Consider the following 21,498-nt stretch of genomic DNA (forward strand, 5'->3'; position numbering starts at 1 on the left):
GAGGCCGAGTGAGGGACACCATCAGGTTCAGGTTGCTGCAAGAGGTTACTGAACAAGAGTCCCATCAAACTTGTTCACGATACATATCGATTTCAGTCAGAAACAGAGCCATGAATGCTGATATTCTGAAAGAGCGGCAAAACGCCACTTTTGACGTCGAGAAACTGACCAACATTTTGGATGGGGGCCCAGAATTAACTAAAAGAAGACGAGAAATCGGTGAGTTTGAAATGTCTTCTTTGCCCGGTTGAGTTATTGTGTTCGTTAAAACTTGATTTCATACTAGTCAGAATTGCTGCGAAATGAGAATAGCTATGGAGAAAAGGAGCTAACACAACAATGCTTTCATCGGCTGTTTACTGTGCTGTTGCTAGCAGCTCTCCTCTCCGCGGCCGCAAGGTAACGTCCTAGTTGTCCTGAGTTGAGTCGCACTTTTGCCTTTTTTAAGTTGCTCATCTCACATAGTGTCTGTGATGTGATATTTGTAAAGATATGTATGTTGGAGTGATTTTATATGTTCCAAAGGGGAATTCGGCGTCCTTGTATTTTAGCAAACATCTTTACGGTACTTGATGTAGTCACATTTTGTAGTCCAGTTATGTCATGTTTATCTACGGAGGCGTTTCAATAACTTGTACACGTGAATTTCACCTTTCAGAGCCTGTGCTACTTTACTTCTATACTCTGTATGGACACATTATGTCATCAATACCATATTTATTAAGCTATGTAGAGAGATTTGTGTACCCAAAATATATGTAAAATAAATAAATTAATAAAAATGGTGAAAAATGTGCATCACCGTTTCCCAGAGTACAAGATGACATCTTCAAATAGCTTGTTTTGTCTGACCAATAGTCCAAAGATATTTTATAAATAATAATAGTAATGCTAATAATAATAATAATAAGGATACACTTTATTTATATGATGTGCAAAGTGCTTCACAGATAAAGGAACAACAGCAGATAAAAAAGTAAATAACACAACAAAAACATTATAAATTATAATGGGATGAAACAAGGTATAGTTAAGAGTAAAAGGATCTTTTTTATAGATTTATTTATCCAGTTTATTTCTCAGGGACAGTGCATATTATAGAACATTACCTAAACATGCCAGAATTAGCCAAGAGGCTAGTTTGCATGTGTCGTCCCTGGTCAGGTGTAAAGTTGGCAACCAAAAATCAAAAAACAAGAATAAAACAACATTCATAATGTGAGGCATATCAATTACAGTTAAAGCAGGCAAAGACATGGACGGCAATAAGAGAGCGTATTACAGTGCAACGAAGCAAAGACAAACAATACAATAACAAACAAACGTAAGCAAGCACAGACACGACAGGTAATGTACAAAAATGGTTTACCGAAACAGACATGAGCAAGGATGGATAGGAGCAGAGACTGATTTGAAAAACAGATAAAACCCAGGACCTAAACTTGTTTGTTTATGATTTTAGAAGACAACATCAAATAAGCACATTGTGAAAGCTGAATCAGAGAATTTGGGAGGGTTTATTTTTCTTAGAAAATGGCTCAAAACCAATTAATCGATTGTAAAAGTAGTTTCCCGTTAATTTTCTATCCATTGACTGAAAGATTAATGGGGCTCTGTGTAACAATTTTTAGAGACTAATCCTTTTTTTTATTGGCCACATGTGAGCAGATTATAACAGAACGTGAAAAATGAGACCTTCACTGTCTCCCTCGTTTCCCTATATAAGCCTGTGGATGAGTTCTTTAAGTTATTTAATACTGCTGGAGTGTGAATTTTGCTGTGAAGGACATTCAAAAATGTGCACCTCAGTGCCTCGTCTCAGTGCCTCTCTCCCCTCCACTAACAGAGAGCAACAGTTGTTCACATTTGTTTAGAAATGGAGTCAGTTAACATAAACTAATGACTGTCTTCAAGAACAAAACAGAAGTTCCACCGAAATAATTTCCCCAGTGGTAATGTGCATGGTGTAGTGTTTTTTACTTTGAATATCTCCATGAATATATCTCAAGTGAGACAATCTACCCTCAAAGAGATATCCACTGATATATTTGGTTAATTTGTAAAGAAAATACATTACATGAATCTTCTTACTTTTCACACATTTTCAAATCTTGATACACACAAACCTCTGCACATTTTCACAGATGGATACACAGATATCACTAGACTAGCAAATGTCCAGTTGAACGTAGAAATATGTAGGTCTTGACTTGATTTGCAGCTGTATAGACTAAAAGATACATTTCTGATTTAATTTCCACTATCCACCGTAGAGTCAATGGTTCTCAGCGACCCAGACTTTATGGAGGAGGACCCAAACTTCCTGTCCCGTAGTGAGCGCTATGACCAGGCTGTTCGAAAAAGTGCCCAAATGATCCTGAAGATCAGAGAGTACGGCATTGCAGACCCAGAGGAGATCTACTGCTATAAGAGGTATGTGGTAAAGGAGTCGATGTGTGAGGCCAACGGTCAGCTGGTTTACATACTATAGATCCAGATAGGTGTATGTGGTTGCAAGGCTGAGGTAGAGCAGCACACACACACACACACACACACACACACACACACACACACACACAGTCAGATCCATTGTTAAGAGTGGTAAATAAACATGTAGGTGGTGATTCCAGCACACAAGGAGTGTAACATTGCAGACTCAGAAATATCAGAAGAGTAAGAAGTTATATGTGTAATGGTAGATTTAAAAGATGGAAGTTCACAGTTCCAATAATGACATTTATGGTTTGTTTAGCCAAAGTCTAAGTGGCTGTTATGCCACCACGCTCTGACTGTCCTTAATGGCAGTATTCAAATAATATACCTGGATTGTTTGTTGAATGTTGCAACATTACATCAAAATACCACACATGGTGCACCATTTTATGTTTAACTGTGATTGTATAAAAACAACAAAACAATAGAATTTAGAAATTGATTGTACAAAATAAAAAGTAAAAAATCATTTAAATGTGTCTTTGGAGGTAATGTGTAATATAAACTGTAGCTTGAACAACTATCCGTAAAACTGTACGTGGACCTGAAGCTGACAGAGTCATTTGGAGCAAAGTTCATTTAAGATTACAACTGTGTCAGAGGGTGTGCAAGCTCTTGGTTTTCACCAGTGCAATGTGTATGTGCAATGTGATACAATGTTATAGATCACCCTTTCAAGAAATGCTACTTTTTGTCGACAATATCAGACAGAGGTTAAATAAAGTTGATCTTTGTGGTACAGTGCAGCTGTTGAAGACCAGCATCTGTGATACAGTGCAGCTGTTGAAGTGGTGTATATATACTTAATTTTTTTAAATTTAAAATAAATAACCACCAACAGGCTCATAGGAACCAAACACCAGAACAGAGAAGAAGGAAACGCTCCACTTTGTCTGTTCAAAGTAGGCTTGGGCCGATATTAGATTATTGAATATTGCAATATTTACTGTCATACGTGATATTTTTCACAATAATGAATATCAAACAGCTGTGTGATTCGTCACATGTGGTATTGCATAATCCCTTTAACCCTGAAAAAGTCTCCCTCTTTACCAGCACCAAAGCACCGCCAGTCCATCACATTTCTTCCATCAAGCACCAGTCCACCATCTTTTCATTTGTTCTATGTCACACAAAAGCTCAACACCTCAAACTTATATTTGTCTGTCCACAACACTTTTTTCCGGTCCTCCTCTCCAATGTCTGGGTTTCCGTTTTTTTTTTTTGCCAGTCTAAAGCTTTTCCTTTTATTGGACATTCTCAGATATAGCTTTTTCTTTGCTACTTTGCCTCGTCGTCATCTCTTAACTGTTTTGTGGGGACCATTTAATGGAGCTGCCAGTCGAGGGCCTGTGAGGTGCCAGTTTCTCAGACTAGAGACTCTGATGTTCTCGTCCTCATGCTCAGTTGTGCCCCGAGGCCTCCCACTTCTCCTTCTATTCTGGTTCAAGCCAGTTAGCACTGGGGGCGCAGTACACTGTTGTATGAGATCTATAGTTTCCTTGTAGTTTCTTGCGTGGAATAGACTTAATTTCTTTGACCAAGAATAAACTGATGAGCTTCAGAAGAAAGCTATTTTTTTGTGTGAGGGCACACTCACACTAGGCAATCGGTACCGTGCCCTAGCATGTTTGACCCCCAAAGTCCAAGCACGGTACACTTCCTTGGCCCAGGCACGGTTGGAAGAGGGGTGCTTTGGCCTGTATGGTTGTTCGTGCGCAAGCACAAGCAAGGGTGTGCAATGTGGACATGAAGTACAGTCATGCGTATTACGCCGCCTAGCATAATCAAGAAATCCAGAAATGGGAGAGGGCCATCTATGATCAAAACAACATAAAATAAGCCACAAAAAAGTCAGTACAGTTAGTCATGTTCTCTGTGTTCTCCATTGTGCTGCGACTGCGTTACAATGTAACATAAGTACAAGAGGTAATCCTGCTCAGGCCCGGTTGCGGCCAAAGCAGTATGAGTGCAGGCCAGCGGGTGGCTTGGGAGGAGGGACAGTCATGCTTCTCAACTAATCAACTAGCCTAAAGAAGGACAATTTTATTGCTTCTTTATTCAGCAAACCAGTTTTCATATGTGCTGACAGGATTGCACAATGGTTTGATTGGGTTGAGTGATTGATTAGCCTTTTAACATGACAAACTTTGTATACGGTAACACAATGTGCCATTGGACCACAGGAGTCTTGGTTGCTAAAAATTGTCCTCTCTGTACACCTATGTAGATAATCCATGCAAAAATCATACATTTCCCATTTAAACGGTCATCTTTTGAGCGATAATGTATTTATAGTGACTGACGAAACTGACACTCTTAGATTCACACAAAATCAACAGTTTTCAGATTATCTGAAATTTTGGTCAACTTTTTGTGTTTTGGTCCTGCACTCATGTAATTTGCTTGCCCTCTTGACAGGTGAATGATTGATCGAATTGCTTTTGAGACTCACATGGACCACCCATCCTACAGATTCCAGAACGAAGCTCAAAAGGCAGTTTAAATTAAAAAAAACAAGCTGAATTAAGTAGTTCAACCTGGACTTTTTATTTGATTTTAAAGTCTTGTTTAGTTACTTATTTAACCACTGAATTTGACAAAACATTGAATAACTTCTCAGACAATAGAGTGCCATATTGAGTCACCAAATACATCACAGTCTGAGTAACAGCACTATTTTCCCTTCACCCAGTACGGCTCTCGGACACCAACCTGAACCCTTGGGACTACACTTTGTCATGTTCCTCCCAACCCTGTACACCCAGTGCGAACCTGAGCAGTCCAGGAAATGGTTACCTCTGGCTGAGTCCCTCCAGGTCATGGGCACATATGCCCAAACTGAGATCGGTCATGGTCAGTCTTGGACTTAGCCCTTAACTTATTTACTTGTTGTTTAAGGCCCTCAGACACCACTCCATTGTGCTCAAAAGCACAAATTAGCATTTTTCAATGTTTAGCCAGAATTATAGTTGGGGCAGAAAAAGAGGCCACTTTCAGCAGGTTTGGAAAACTGCTACCAGGAGTAGTTCTGGTGAACTCTTGTATGTGTTTGACAGATCCAAATCATGTAGAAAATTCGAAAGTAGTTGCATGTGTGTCCTGACAGTTGTGCTTATGCGTGACATTTTTTTCTAACAAGAGATGGTTATCGGTGAGTAGCGAAAAGCACGTAGATGTAGCATGATTAACATCACATCACTAGTGGTCCCTTAACCCGTCAGGATTAGGATTAGTAGTATCTTTGAATAAAATGAGTAAATTTTGTCTCATTTGTTCCAAAACACACTCCCACCAACATCAGGTAGTTTTGCTGCTTTCCTACTCACAACTCTCTTATCCCCCTTTATGTAATGATAATGCACTGGTGATGAAGCTCGTGTGCATTTTAATTTTGATTGCATTCCACTTTTTGCAACTCTTTTTCGAATTAATTCAAATTAATCATTAAAGTTTTTGATTGTGAAGTCTGTCTTTGGTTTGGCTATTGACATCTTGAGTGACCAGAAAGTGTTTTTTGTTCTTCTTGCATCAAAGGCAAGTGAAGCTCTTATTAGGTGCAGTAGAGATCCGTATTCTGGGAGCCACAACTAGGCTAGGAGATCTAGCTTCTGAATGTCTCTTTGTAATCTGAGAGGCATACAAATCTGTGGTGAGAGGGAATGTAGGCCAAGCCAGCTTTTGTTTGTTGCCTTGCTGTAACAAAGCCAAGTGGACGTTATGAATTTGTATTTCATCTGTGCAAAGCCACACTGAAAATTCAGAACTGATGGCTCTGTTCTTTTGATGAACCGTTTGTTCACCTGTCTTTTGGCAGGTTTGGACCAACACTGCGTTTAAGTCCTAGAGTATCACTTATGCCTGTGACCACTTTTCTAGGGCTGCAACTAATGATTGTTTTCATCATTGTTGAATCTGCTGGTTATTTTCTTGAATAAAAGATAAATAATTTGGTTTATAAAACATCAGAAAACAAAGATACCCATCACAATATCCTAGAGCACAAGATAACGTGGACATTTTTTCCTACGTCTGGAGAACATTTTACCTTTATCAAAAAATTGGAGTTTCTGTGATTTGGATATTGGCACACACCAGATTGAGTTTTTGATAATTTCCAGGTAGTGAAGATGGCAAAGTTAACATTTGACCACTTGGTGTAAAGAAATCTAAGATGCAAATAAATCAGAAGTTTGTTTGATACAGAACCTTTTTTGCTTTGATTTGATCAGCTAATGGTCAGAAACGGTGAACAGCAGAGCCTAAACTGAGAACAGGTGCAGACTAAAGTGTTTTAGCAGGAAAACCTTCTTTGCTATGGCTACCAAAGACAGATGCATGTAATGTAAAAAAGGGGAGTTTCAAGCCAAACGATGACCATATGATCAAATCAGCGGTTCCAATATGCATGATATGCTCACGGTCTGTTTGTCTTTGTCATTTCTGTCATTACCGCTTCCTTGCACAACAACTGTTTTCTTCCTTCCCTCACTTACCCATAATAATTCCTCCTTTTGGTTTTTAAATATACTTCATTCATCATTCTCTCCTCTTCCATCTACACTTACATGGGTTTAAACTTTCCGTCTTCCTCCTTGCCTTTTCTGCATCACCACCTGCTTTTCTTTTCCGTTTTGCCCCTATGCTGCGTGGCCTAGTACTGTTCACCTCGGCAAGCCAGAGCCCTTGGATCTCCATCTGGGGATGTTCCTGCCCACACTGCTCAACCAGGCCAACCAAGAGCAAATGGACCGTTTCTTCATGCCCTCCTGGAACCTAAAGATCATCGGCACCTACGCTCAGACTGAGATGGGCCACGGTAAACTGAACAGAGCAGCCCAAAATAACAGGCCTGTTTAGGCATGTCACTGCAGGGATTCTTTGGTTTCTTTATCATTGCCAGTGCCAACAGATTGTAAATTAGTGTAGTGATGATGGTGTTTACATAGGTAGTACTTTAACCCTCCTTTCACCTTTGGGATAACACTCTAAATAAATTCTAAGTGCTATATCGTAGGCAACTGGACCCATGTTAGGTCACCTAGCCCTAACATGGGTCAATGACTCACAAGTCGCCCTAACAACTCTGAGACTCTGAGTTGAACTTATTTGACCTCATGTGACCTTAATGACTCTGTAAGGACAAACCCATACAGGGTTTAAAGCCTGCAACTCCCTTCCAGTTAGTTACAGCTGAAGAAGCCTCTTGGATGAGAGGTGAAACATCTTCAAGAAACTGTCCAGTCCAGTTGCCTACGATGTAGCACTTAGAATCACCTGGATGACTGAAAACCTTCATCAACTCTAAATAAATGATTAACTTTCTTTTTCCTGGAAAGTGTTCAAAGTTCATTTTGGTGACTATTTAACAGTTTTTTACTCTGTCACGCATATGTAGCATATATATTCACAAACATAGCACTTACAGTAGCAGAACAATTCTCAAATTCACTCTTTTATTGGTGTTTTTTATTTAGGTAGTCAACAATAAGACGTAATGTACCAGACACATAAACTTCTGCTCATTTTCGAGGGGTTTAAACTGCTCAAGTCAAATTGAACCCAAGGATAAAAGATGTAATTAAATTTGAAGATAGCAAGAGGGTTAATGCAGAGAGAGACTGGTGCAATCTTTAGGAGTGTGATAGTTCTCATGCTTCAGTTAAAACAAATGTTGACTTTATTAATACCAGTTTAGTTTTCTTTTATGTAACAGTCAGAGTGTTTTTTTAACGCCGCCATCCTTATTTTGCCATCATTTGTGTTGGTAACAAGTCATGCAGGAAATACTGAACAAGTGGGCAGACAAGTTTAACTTGGAGGCCAGCCCCACCAGTTTTACACATTAAAGTGTATTAACTTGAGTCCTACTGCATATGTGGAAAAAAGTAGTAGTAAGGACTATTGTGGCTCTAGGGGAAGTGACTAAGTTCCATTGTGGGTAATGTAGGCACCAAGTTTTGAAAAGCTGCCCCTTGGTCTAGCATTGCACTCCGTTGGACTCATTATGGACATTTTAATGATTAAAATCGGTACAGCAGCACTGTTGACTGTTTAATCGATGCATTCTTCTTCCTTTTCAAAACCTGGTGCCTACATTACCCACAGTGCAACCTAGCTATTGAGTGACATCAATGGAGGCATAGAATACCTGCAGCTTCCTCTGGAGCCACACATGGTTTTGATGCAAGTTTTAAACTGTCAAGGGGCCAAACGTGTTTTTTCACTTTAACCCATTATCCTATTTGATGTTTTGAGATAGCCTTTTTGTTTGTATGATTGATCTTTTAGTATTATTGGATGATATGATTTATTCTTATTGTCTCTTCATGTCACTTTAAAGGGGCACTATGTACTTTTTGGAGGAGAAATTCGACCTCAGATTTTAAATATTTACAATATTATTACAAAGCAAAACAGTTTGAAATTGTGTTGTACTTTAAATTCAGTCTGTTTACTCAGTCATGAAAATGAATAGTTTGTTTATTTTAGTTTGTCAGTGAAGAGCTTTCTCCTCTGATAAAAATGTCTTTCCCAAAACTACATAGTGCACCTTTTAATGACAGTTCTTAGTCTTGTGGTTAGTAAGGCCACTTGACAGATGTCAAGTAGTCGTTCACTTTTACTCTTCAACTGTGTACACTTTATGTTAACCTTCCAGACATGTTTAAAGAAAGGATGGCAAAAGCTATGAATATAGGACAGAAAGTTAACACAAAATCAGAATTTCCTGTTAATTTCAAACCTCTGTTATGTTAACCTCCTGTCCTGGTGTTCTTCTCCCTGACCTCCATCCCATATCCGATATTCCTCTGAGACAAACCTTCCTCTCTTGCTCTCTCACTGATGCTTATTGTGTTTTAACATGCAGCTCAGTCGAGCAACACACAATCCCTTTGAATTGACAGTTCAGACTAAAAACAGATGGCATGCCGTAGATGCAGCATTAATGGAATTATCTTAAAATATGATTGTTACACATGTTTTTAGATCTGTCAAACACCTACAAAGTGCACTGCTTTCCTCCTTTATGTTGGCGTCATCCATTTTATTTTTCATTTAAGAGTTCAAATGTGAATGTTTGCAAGTTTCAAACTGTCAAGGGCCAAACATGTTTTCTTTCATTTTAATCCATCATCCCATTTGACGATTTTAGTATGCTTGTTTCTATGATCATTTAGTACTATTAGATACTGTATGAGTAATTGCTTAATCTTATTGTCTGTTCTTAGTTTTGTGGTTAGTAAAGTCATTCATTTTTATTCTTCAGCTGTGTATTCTATATGTGTGTGTTCCCTGCATGTGTGTTTGGCGGTTGTCTCTCTAGGCACTCACCTCAGAGGGCTGGAGACCACAGCCACATATGACCCAGCCACACAGGAGTTTGTGTTGAACAGTCCCACAGTCAGCTCCATCAAATGGTGGCCCGGAGGACGTAAGTACATTCATGCAGTCAAATCTCTGCAGTGTCAGGACTGCTCCAAGAGTTATTTTGCAGCCTGGTATCATTCCTGTGAGTGTAATTAAGGAATTCAATGTTTAGACTGTGTGATGGTTCCTTAAGATGGTGCAGTGCTCTCTTCAGGCTGAGAAAAGCTCATTAACATCTGGAACAAACTAGTTTTAACATTCTCGCTCTCTCTCTCTTTCTAGTTGGAAAGACCTCAAACCACGCCATAGTTCTAGCCCAGCTCTACACACAGGGAAATTGCCACGGTCTGCATGCTTTCATTGTCCCCATCCGGGACATGAACACACATGTACCCCTGCCAGGTAACCACCATCTGTAATGTCTCTATAGATGGGGTGTTTTTGGTAAAGTCAGCCCTCATTTACCTCCCTTTCTGTCTTTGCATCCCGTTTTGTATCTGTGTCATTGTTCTGAATCGTCTGCTTTCTGTTTCTTTCTCACTGTCTTTCTTAGGTATTGTTGTTGGAGATATCGGCCCCAAGTTTGGCTTTGATGAAATTGACAATGGCTTCCTGAAATTGGAGAACGTTCGAATCCCACGGGAGAACATGCTGATGAAATATGCCAAGGTGACCGGATGTAATCCGATTTGACAGTTTCTAGAAGAACTTCTTTTGTGAAAGGATTGTTGTCAGTGTAATTGCACCAACACATACACGAAAGGGCTGTTAGTGGTTTCCACCACTTCCTGTGTGTTTGCCACTAAAGAGCGCAAGACTTGCTGTTTTTCCTGATCCTTTAATAGCAAAGACCTGTACTACTGTGTTTTTTTAACCAACAATGGAAGGATTGTTGCATTGCATTCACAAGTTATGTGTCATACAAACGAAACGAATGAGAATAATAGAATAAGTAATAGAACTTGTAACCATCATGAAGGGAGGATTTATTCTCTGGCTGTTGGATTATAATTGTACCAAAATTAACAGAGTGTATGTTGCATTTTGAGTGGATGTACTGAAGCGTCAGCAAAGTGGAATGATTTTGTTTCTCCACTAGGTGGAGCCAGATGGAACCTACGTGAAGCCACCAAGTGCCAAGCTGACCTACGGCACCATGGTCTTCATCCGCTCCATGATTGTAGGCGAGTCAGCTCGGGCCCTCGCAAAGGCCTGCACCATCGCCATTCGCTACAGTGCTGTTCGTCACCAGTCTGAAATCCGGCCGGGGTCAGTCAATACAAATGAATTCCTAAAAGTACTTCAGCAAACAGCTCCACACATGTTGCATAACTCAGAGAAGCTGCAAGTAAAAACACATGCATACTTAAAGTCATGCATGACAATCAAGTGACAGGGTCCAAAATGAGATTTTACTTTATTGTAAGTTTTGGAAGTTGGGAGCTCCTGAAAAAATGTTATCAGTGACATTTATGTGATGAAAAGTCTCAAATAACAAATTGTGAAGGAATTACTATATTTAACTCAGTGGTGGACTCGTACCGTAACTCCTCAAGCAAGGAAACAAAATCAGTTTGATTTCGTTATGTTTGTTCCGTAAGAACATGGATGGTTTATACAGTAAATATATGGAGCAGATGATGTGATATGAAGAAGGCCAATGTGTCAGAATAGTATAATATGTATAATTCCATGTTGGCGTCTTTGGTCAATGTCAGAGGATCAGAAATAGCGATAAATTCCAACAGACTGTTGAATCGATCACTTGCTATGTCCCCGAGCATCAAAGGGAAGTACAACCTTTAAGGAGACACTAAAGACTCAAACCTGTGTGTTTCTGTTTCACAGAGAGCCAGAGCCCCAGATCATCGACTTCCAGACACAGCAGTACAAGCTGTTTCCTCTGCTGGCTACAGCCTACGCGTTCACTTTTGTCGGCCAATACATGAAGAATACATACAGTCGCATCAGTGGAGACATCAACCAGGGGGACTTCAGTGAACTGCCCGAGGTACTGACTGGACATATGACATTAATTCTTCAAATGTAGCACTACAGTTATTCTGCTATATACTGACTATACTGGCCTCGAGCCCTCTGTCTGTGTGGCTGATTACACTCTTTTTACTAACTTCAATTGCTAGCACTATTGTGTTGCCATACATAACTGCTAATGAGTTAGCAAATACTTGTCATGTATTATCATAATAATCATAATATATATTAACCAGCATACTACGTACTGAATCCATACCTCCTGGCCATTACAGCCATTTTTCTAATCAGGTCAGTATACTTTTTTCACACAAAACTCAAGACCAGTGCACTCCTATAGAACCTTTATGTTATCAGCATTTACATTGTGTGTTATTTATTTGTTATTTATTTGTTGTACATATAAATCAGTTGCTTAGTTTACAGTGATGTAATTGCAGCTAAAATGACAATTTGTAATAGAAAAAAATCTGCTTTTGTGTCCATAAAGCGCGTGCAGGGTGCTGGGGGTCGCTGAGATGAACTGTCGGTTTTGATTGTCTAATTGATTGATTAATTGGTAGCGAGGGAGCTAACTTAACACTACATTAACAGAGGGATGATAACAAGATTACAATGTGTAGGGTGATTAAAGCGCAACTCTCACAAGCAACAGTCCGCGTCCAGCCAATCTGCTGCCACAAATGGTCTTCTTACCGAAACAAGCCACCATGGGGAACACCAGAAGGCACGGAGCGTTGCTTCTGTATGGAGTGAAAATGCCAATAAGGCACTCGTGGCTAATTCTAGTGAATTAATTAGTATAGAATAATGTGGACTATTGTTTATATCATTCTATATTTTCAAAGCTCTTGGTCATATTATTTGCTTTATATTTCTTTTCACCCAGTGTTTAGGCTTGTGTGAGGCCATTTTCTCACCCTCTTTGCCCTCTCTTCTACAGCTCCATGCCCTGTCTGCAGGACTGAAGGCCTTCACCACGTGGACAGCCAACGCTGCTGTTGAGGTTTGCCGCATGTCATGCGGTGGCCATGGCTACTCTCGCAGCAGCGGCTTGCCGGACTTGTACGTCAACTTCACCCCTACATGCACCTACGAGGGAGAGAACACGGTCATGATGCTGCAGACTGCAAGGTAACTTGTCACACAGAGATGTATGACCACATTGTGACACCTCACCAGGACACTTTGCTTTTGCTTTAAGGTGCAACACTTGAACGTACAGGAACTTGCTATTCACATAGAAGATTTAGTACTTTAAACCCCCATTTTTTTTGTCACCCACGCAAGAATAAGAGAAAGAGAAACAAAATACAGACACATTCAGCCATGCACCCACTCATCAGCCCTACCATGCCACAATTACAGGAACCACACCCATACTCTTACCACAGCAAAAACAAACACAAGTCACATTTTATATCCCTCAGTGACAGCTGTGTTGGTGTTTCGTGTCATTGGTTCTGTACAGGTCAGCTATCAGGTTTCAGAACCTGTTTTTTGTCTTTTAAAGGGGTATTGCTTAGAAAAGGTATGCAAACAGTTGACATGTACAACTACTTGATGAGCTCATACCTGAACATGAAACACATACAAAAAGAACAAAGACGTTGTGAATGGGAATGTATGGAAGCCCTAAAGGGCCATGCATTCATACATTTTATTTCCTCCGTTTTCCCTTGATAACGAGTTAATTTCATTTGTTTTCTCGAGATCTCGAAGTTATTATCTCGAAATAACAACTGCTGTTTTCCCGAGATAATGGTATCATTTTCTCGAGATCTCGAGATAACGAAACTTTGTTTTCCCGAGATAACGATATAATTAATTGGAGATCTCGAGATAATGACTGTGATATGATAGGCCTGAGATTATGGAGACGCCGGGACCTCGTAGCTGGTCAGCTATGTAGTTAACGACGACATCAGGCTCACTTAGATTGCGCCGCCGATATAGCTGAAGCCTTGCTAACCGTCTTTTTAGATAACGCACACTAATGTGTATATTATCTGTAATAGCAAGGCATAATGCTATTTCAGCCTGTGTCAGGCCTTGATTGAAAAGATATGTGACGCAGTGATCGATATGCTCCTGCTCCTCTGACATTGCTACACTGAATGATGTTTCCTGCAATGATTTAATATACTACACTGTCGTTTTGTTTTCTCAAGATCTCGAATTAATTATATTGTTATCTCGGGAAAACAAAGTTTCGTTATCTCGAGATCTCGAGAAAATTATCCCGTTATCTCGGAAAAACAAATGAAATTAACTCGTTATCACAGGAAAACGGAGGAAATAAAATGTATGAATGCATGGCCCTTTAGGGCTTCCGTAGGAATGAATGAATATGCTGATATATGAAACCAGACTTGAATTGTGTGTAAGTATAAAAACATTACAACAGAAATAAACTAGACTAAACAAAACTACAAGAAATATTGCATGTTGGTACAGCTAATATCTATAATTACAGTTAAATATTTCATACACCCATAATTGTTTAGACCTCTCCTGTGTGCCTCTTCAATGTTTGCCTGTGCAGATACCTGGTGAAGAGCTACCGACAGGCTAAAGCAGGCCAGCAGCTGAGCGGCATTGTGTCGTATCTGAACGAAGCGGACCACAGGAGGGTGCAGCCCCAGCCCGTCAGTGCTAGGCCAACAGTGGTCGACATTAACGACCTGGCCAGCCTGGGGGAGGTCTACAAACTACGAGCTGCCATGTAAGAGACTAGTGCAGTAGATAAAATAACCTAACTGTGTAGACTGAGGTCTGTGTTTACATTTCTGATTAAGTTATTTTATTTAATTGTATTTTCTAAATTTTTTATTGGACACATTCTGTGGAACTTATTCCATTAGAGACGGCCTCTGTTGTATTCAAAACCCCAAATCAAAGATAAATGTGTGTCGGCATGATGTTAAAGCTTGGGAGGTATCAAGTGTTTTGTTGTTTTTAATTTATATGAATGACATCTTTGGTTGGTGTGTGTGCGCGTGTGTGTGTGTGTAGTCTAGTTGGGATGGCCGCTAAGAGCATCCAGCAGGAGTTGCAGCACAGGAAGAATCAGGCGGACGCATGGAACAACAGTGCTATTGACTTGGTCAAAGCCTCAGATGTAAGTTTAGTTGTATGTCTGTCTGTCTGTCTATCGGAATTTCCTAATTAAAAATTTCAACCTCAAGGCGTTCCAGGTGTACAACGCCAAAAGTTAACAAAAATCTTGGCTGACCATAAAAAAGTTAAATCTCTTGGGCAACAGTACACACAAACCCTCAGTAGTGCAGCCTCCATACACTGAAAATAAAATGGAGGAGGGGAAACGACACTGAGGTAACAGACATCATACATTTTATTTTTTAGCACTTTTATACTATGAAACGTATCTAAATGTTCCATTCACTCGCCTAAAACAAAAACGGTTGTCCACATAAATACATCTTACATCCCCATGGGTGCTGCCATTGTTGTCACCTCAAACAACTGCTTCCTAAGTAGGTGTAGATGAATTTGAGTTTACAAGTAGAAATTCCAACTTCAGATTGATGTTCGATTGTACTTTTTCTAGGAGGAATTTGGAAATTTCATCATCATTTAAAACATTATCGTCAGGCTCACAATAGCGATTTTTTTTAAAAATCTTCTTTCATTCTGCAGGAGCTTTATTCACATTTGCTTAATTTCATGAGCTAAATATTCAAAACATTATATATTGAAGAGCAAATCTTTCAGTGATGTTTGACTATTTACCTGATTTTCTGATTATGCAATCCCAATGTAATTGAGTGTGGGACATTTCTCTTTTATTTGATGAGTGAAGTATCTGTTTAGCTGTCGGACTGTGAACACCATCAGACCGACACGCCCCTGTTCTGCGCTGCCGGCTTTTCCATTCACACAGATGGACTGTACTGTACATCTCCCTTTTTAATCTTATTCAGTCCCTTTCTGACTCACTTGTTATTCTTGCATTCATGTGTCCTTCTGTTGTTTTGCCTCCAGGCCCACTGCCACTATGTTGTAGTGAAGCTCTTTACCGACAAGCTGGGGGAGATCGGTGACACAGCAGTACACTCAGTAGTGTCAAACCTGGCTCTGCTCTATGCCCTGCATGGCATCACAGTGAACTCTGGAGATTTCCTACAGGTCAGAAAAATCAGAATACATAAATACATACGTATATATAGTCATTATTTAATGTTGTTGCAAGTGTTACAAGCATATTGTGCAAAGAGGCTCCAGTTATTTGCATTCTCTGTGCTGTTTGTCCGTCAGAGTCAAAGTCAGTGTCTGCTTCCATATGACAAACGGCAACAATCGCCTCTTTGTCTCTGAGCTTGCATAATAGGCTCTTTGTTTGTTGGATGTGTTTGCCTGGGTAGCTGGTATCTTTTTGGTGTAAAAAATAAAGTGAATTAGATTTAGTTTTATCAGTTAGGCTTCAAAGGGGAATTCTAGTATTGTTAAACCTTGATGCTATATTTACATTTTTTGGTGTGTAAATGATACTTGATACTTGTGAAATCGGTCCGGCAGATCTCATCAGCTAGCAGCCACAACACAGCTGCAGTGGCTGCAACATTATCCAGTTGGGCAACTCTGTCAATGTTACGTCCGCTAAGAGTGCTTGTTTTTTGCCACCGACAGGCTGAGATTGTTATTCTAAGTGTCTGACAGCATTACAGAAACAGTTCCTACAGAGACGGATCTTTTTGGCAAATAATTAGATCGGTTTTGTATCCAGAAAGTCTTGTTCAAGGTGAAGTCTCGTTCTGAAATCTGGTGAAAGATGAGCTGTTGCAGGAAGACGACGGTGAAAATGTGAATTCAAAGTTGGAGAGAGGAGTTTGGAAATTAATTCTTGCCGGCTGTTCCTCTACGTAAACTCCAAACTCATTTTGGCAATCTTGATGAGGCAACAACTGTAAAAACTCACTGCGCAGGATTCCAGAGCGTAATGTCACCTTGAACAAGACTTTCTGGTAACAAAAAAAGATCTTAATATTCAACAAAAAGGTCCCACTCTGTAGAAAGCATCTCAATCATCAACCTCAATCAGTGGCAAAACCCTGTCTCCTCACTGTTGGATCCAGCAACACGTTTTCATCCACATCTATATCTGCCGTATTTCAGGCTGGACTGCTGAGTGTTCCCCAGGTGCTGCAGATTTCTGTTCGTATCAAGGAGCTGCTGTCTCAGCTGAGGCCCAACGCTGTTGCACTGGTAGATTCCTTTGACATTCACAACAAGAAGCTGAATTCCGTCCTTGGACGATATGATGGGAACGTGTATGAGAACATGTTCGAGTGGGCTCGCCGCTCACCCCTAAATGCCACAGAGGTGAGTTAAATGTTTTCTTGTGGGGTCAAAGTGATTTAATATTCTTAATCCTTATGGCCGCTGCTAACAGGCCACAACATACCCTTAATGACAGCAACAATATAGAGAGTTAATGTTAAGTGCTTAGATCTAAATGTTAAAGCAAATTAAAAAGAAGAAGATAAAGACATTTTGAGTGAAACTGAATCAGAATTGACCAAACTGAATGATGCAGTTTCTTATTGCTTTGGTTAGTTTACAGGCAGGTATAGACAACAATCCATAAGGTCCTGATGACGCTCGTAATTTGATATACCAGCATAAAAAAAAACAACCTTTAAAATCGATATGTAGCTTGCATTAAAAAAAGAAAAGAAAAGGTTGCAGGTTGAGCTCAGCGTGTTTCCAATAGTCTCTCCACTGGTTTGCCCAGCCAGGGGGGTGCTTGCTCAAAGGTTTTAGTTTAAAGCATTCTAACATTAACAGACATTATCAACAGAACGTGATGAAATAACAGTTTTGATGTGATGTCAAAGACATCTATGTAATGTGTTGAAGAGATATCTGGTGGAGTTAGCATGCTAACCAGCTAGCCCCAGGCCTGAAAACCTCTTTCTGTCAGCGATCCAAAGCTCCTGTGCTAGCGGTGTAAACACCAACATGCCCCTGGTAGTCTGGCTAGCTGCATGGCTAAGACGGACAGGGTCATGTGAAATAAGATCCACCCCCTTTGAAGCTTGACAACCAATCAAAAATAACAAATGACAACATGTGACCATAACAGTGATGACAATTTTCAGTCTAAATCTCAGTAAATTTCTATTTTCAGATCTTCTTAGCTTCTTAATTTGTAAGAGAAAAGCAGTTTAATATGGTGTGATTATTTTATTGGTTACAGTTAATGAATTAGTGGATAATGGATAATTAATTAATAAATGGATGTATATAGTGTAACATGCAAACTGGCTAACAATAAAAGTCATTTTGTAAATTGTATTGGACTTAAATGCTTAAAGCTTTCTACTGACTTCTACCTGGGATGTTAGTTGACATCACCTGTGTCCACTTTACATTGTGGTTTTGGGACTTTTAATTTTATGTTTTTAAAATATATCAGCTTCCACTCGTAACCCCGTGTTTAACATTACAGCACTATTAACTGTGGGTAATTCCTTCAGGCAACCTCAAACCCTCATGGATTAACTGGGAACCTGCCTCAGAGTCTGAGTGAGGACACTGGGATTGAACCATGAATTGACTTATATAGCAACTGTTTGAGCTTGCATTATTTGGACTTTGGCTAAACACAATCATTTGGTATCAGCAGATGCCCATAACCAACTAGAAAATGTAGAAACAAATTTTGCACTTCCACTGATGTGGTCAAGGAGGCTGTGTTTGTGACTGTATAAATGTTTTTTTTTCCTGTGGTCTTTTTAGCTTCACCAACGCTCCTTACCGTCTTTCTTCCACAGGTACATGAATCTTTCCACAAGTACCTGAAGCCTCTGAGGTCCAAACTGTGAGCTGACCCTTGCACCTCGTTTCCGGTCCGTGACCCTTGAAGTTTGTGCACATAGGCACAACACTAATAGTATTTTATCAACCCCATGATGGTCTTCACTCAACATCAGCTAGTTTTGAAGGAAGTTAGCCTCCCTCTTCTCTTCCTGTGGTCAAGATGAACACTGTAATCAGTCTCTGTATACTGCTGGACCAATGTCGACTGAATGTTTGGGTAATGTGGGATAAAGGAGGAAATCATGGGCTGTAGACAGGGTTAATGGAAACAAACAGGATGGAAAGTCACTAATGAAATCACATTAATTTTAGCCCAAAAATAGCTTTAAAAATACTGAAAACCAAGTACTTGCAGTTTTAGATTGCCATGTTAACTGTAGAGAAATTCCATTGTAAAGATTCTTACTGTTTGATTTCTCCACATCTTTTCTTCACTTTCCACTGCGTGCCTGATGACTCCTCTGTGCGAGACGGTCAAGATGGTAATTCCATCTCTTTTTTTTTTTTTTTCCTAACAAGAACAGAATGTTATAATGAACGTTATGTAATGCTGGAGCATTTTATATTCGAAACAGATGAACAGTAGAATCAGTTCTGTTTGTTTCCCCTGACTACAACATGTTATTTGACAAGACACTGTGCTGTTTGTCATAATTATTGCTAATGAGGCATTCATTCATCCACCTTTATCTGTTAATTTTTGTCAGCATCAAGAAGGAATTGTATAAGGTTGGTGCAACTTTTTTCCCTCACCACTCCATACCCATGAACTATTGTGACTTAAATGTAGTTGTACAAGAAGCCTAGCAAATAAGAGCAGAGGTCCAACAGAAACACCTGTGAAGATATAAAAAATATTTCCCTATAAAATACGGTTTTGAAAATGTCAATAGATAAAACCTCTGCTTCAGAGCTGTAAAAATTACTTTGCCTTAAAAGTCCCCATCAAACGTTTCCTCACAGCCTTAATGATACTTTTAGCATCAAATAGTCTCCTTCTGGAGGCTAGAAAGGATTTATGTGGGTAGTTTCCTCCTTTATAGAGAACAGTTGAATTCATGTAACAATGATCTGTAATGCAACTAAGTTTTTCACAAGAAAAGGTAAAACAATCTCCGTTTAATCTGTCTCATCACCTGTCACATCTCACATTATCATCAGGGTTGAGCGAGTACTCGGCTGAAACCAGTATCCAGTACAGATTACAGACAGAACAGAACACAAATCTGTACCTGTGATGACAGAAAATCCTCATTGGGTAGCTGAAGTTTATTCATTCAGGTTTATAATAAAATGTTCTGTAAATAGTTATCATACTCTTGTGACTGAAAACCTCTGATCGACCCTTTCCAGCAAGTCCCACCAGTTTCCTGTTTAAGAACCACCCATTTCCTCTTCATGCCGTGCCCTTTCAGAGTGTGGATACAGATTCAGATAATTGTGTACTCGCTCATCCCTGTCACATTTCAATGAAATCTATGTTATTACGTGACTCTACTCCACTTACAGAAGCTGAGCTCAATGGAGAGCAGAGAGGCCTACCAAGAGACTTACCTGAGATGAAATTAACCACTTAGGGGTGATTTGTTATATATTCCTTAATTTCTAAGAAAATGAATGAATAGTTGCACAACGAGTGTCCACATGCTTTTGAATGTGTTTGTGGGACAGAAAGGATGTTAAGTGTGTAAAAAGGCCACATATCCACTGTATATGTGAATAAGTAGTCTCCCTCCCTGCTGTGTGGGGTTGATATATTATAAAGAAGGATCAAGACCCCAGGCAACTTCTGGAAGGATTCTTTTTTTTCTTTTTATTTCTTTTTAATTAAATTCATTTCAAACTATAAATAGATCCGTTGATAATATGTCATGTTCAGATTGTGCTGATAGAATTTTTCTAATTCAGGTATGATTGTATTTTTCCCTAGATTAATTCTGTCATGTTTTTGTTATTAGAGGGTCATAAAAATCTATTGTAGATTGACCAGAACTACTTAAATAAAGAGCTTTTGTGACTCTAATGACACTATGATGAAAAGGACAGCTTTAATCAAAAGCCTGACTGATCTGTAAAGATGATCTGCGTGATAATCATGTGCCTGGAGGAGTTGTTTTTTCTAACTAATGAAGAATTTTCTCTTATAACATTTCACTTTCTGTATTCATTTGATTTCTAATCTGTTTTGGCTATACAGGCATGTTTAGAAGTGTGTAATGACTAAGCAGTAAAGCGTATTTGTCATTTTCTTTGCTTGTTTTATTAAATAATACTGATTTTTTTTTTCAAACAACATGAATTGAATGGTTGGTAAATAATTTGACTTGTAATTATATTAATAAAAAAAAAAAATAATCCAGATGTATTGTGTTGATTCTGTGGTTAACCAGCTTGAACTAATTTTCCAGGTCACTAGAGAAGTCAACTTTGGAAAACACTGCTTCAGGCTCCGTATTAATAACATACTTTTCCACTTGTGTGAAAAATGTATTTGAGGAACTTAACATAGCATTAACATGAGTATTTGCATAACCTTTTAACCTGGGATGACCTGGGATCCCACTGCAGAAGAGTAGAGTCAAAGAATACACCAAATAGAAATGCATGATTATTTAAAAAAAAAAAAAAAGACTGCTACAATATAGCAAACATTAAAATGTCACTGATCTTACCGCACACATGATCAACGATCTGATTACTAGTATGTTTAGTACTTTTCAGGCTGTGAAAAGTCCTCCTGGACTGGGCTTGAGACTAGCCCTGTTTAACAAACTAGTCTGGTGTTGGAAAGATATG

The 21,498-nt window shown here is 39.3% G+C and overlaps 1 protein-coding gene across 2 annotated transcripts; it reads left to right on the forward strand.

Moving 5' to 3' along the window:
• Window positions 1-17: 17 nt before the first annotated feature.
• Window positions 18-20,950, forward strand: acox1 (acyl-CoA oxidase 1, palmitoyl). 2 transcript variants are annotated; one of them, XM_073469613.1, is made up of 14 exons: window positions 18-219; window positions 2,274-2,433; window positions 7,152-7,312; window positions 9,821-9,928; window positions 10,147-10,266; window positions 10,418-10,533; window positions 10,964-11,133; window positions 11,713-11,875; window positions 12,803-12,993; window positions 14,405-14,584; window positions 14,875-14,980; window positions 15,865-16,008; window positions 16,996-17,202; window positions 18,657-20,950. In XM_073469613.1, the coding sequence occupies exons 1-14, from the start codon at window positions 111-113 to the stop codon at window positions 18,705-18,707; spliced, it is 1,986 nt and encodes a 661-aa protein (XP_073325714.1). In that variant the 5' UTR covers window positions 18-110; the 3' UTR covers window positions 18,708-20,950. The 2 variants fall into 2 exon arrangements, with proteins under 2 accessions (XP_073325714.1, XP_073325707.1); XM_073469606.1 differs by lacking the exon at window positions 7,152-7,312 and adding an exon at window positions 5,189-5,349 and having other exon boundaries at window positions 19-219.
• Window positions 20,951-21,498: the final 548 nt, after the last annotated feature.

Source organism: Pagrus major, chromosome 1 (genome assembly GCF_040436345.1).
Source record: "Pagrus major chromosome 1, Pma_NU_1.0".
Taxonomy (NCBI): domain Eukaryota; kingdom Metazoa; phylum Chordata; class Actinopteri; order Spariformes; family Sparidae; genus Pagrus; species Pagrus major.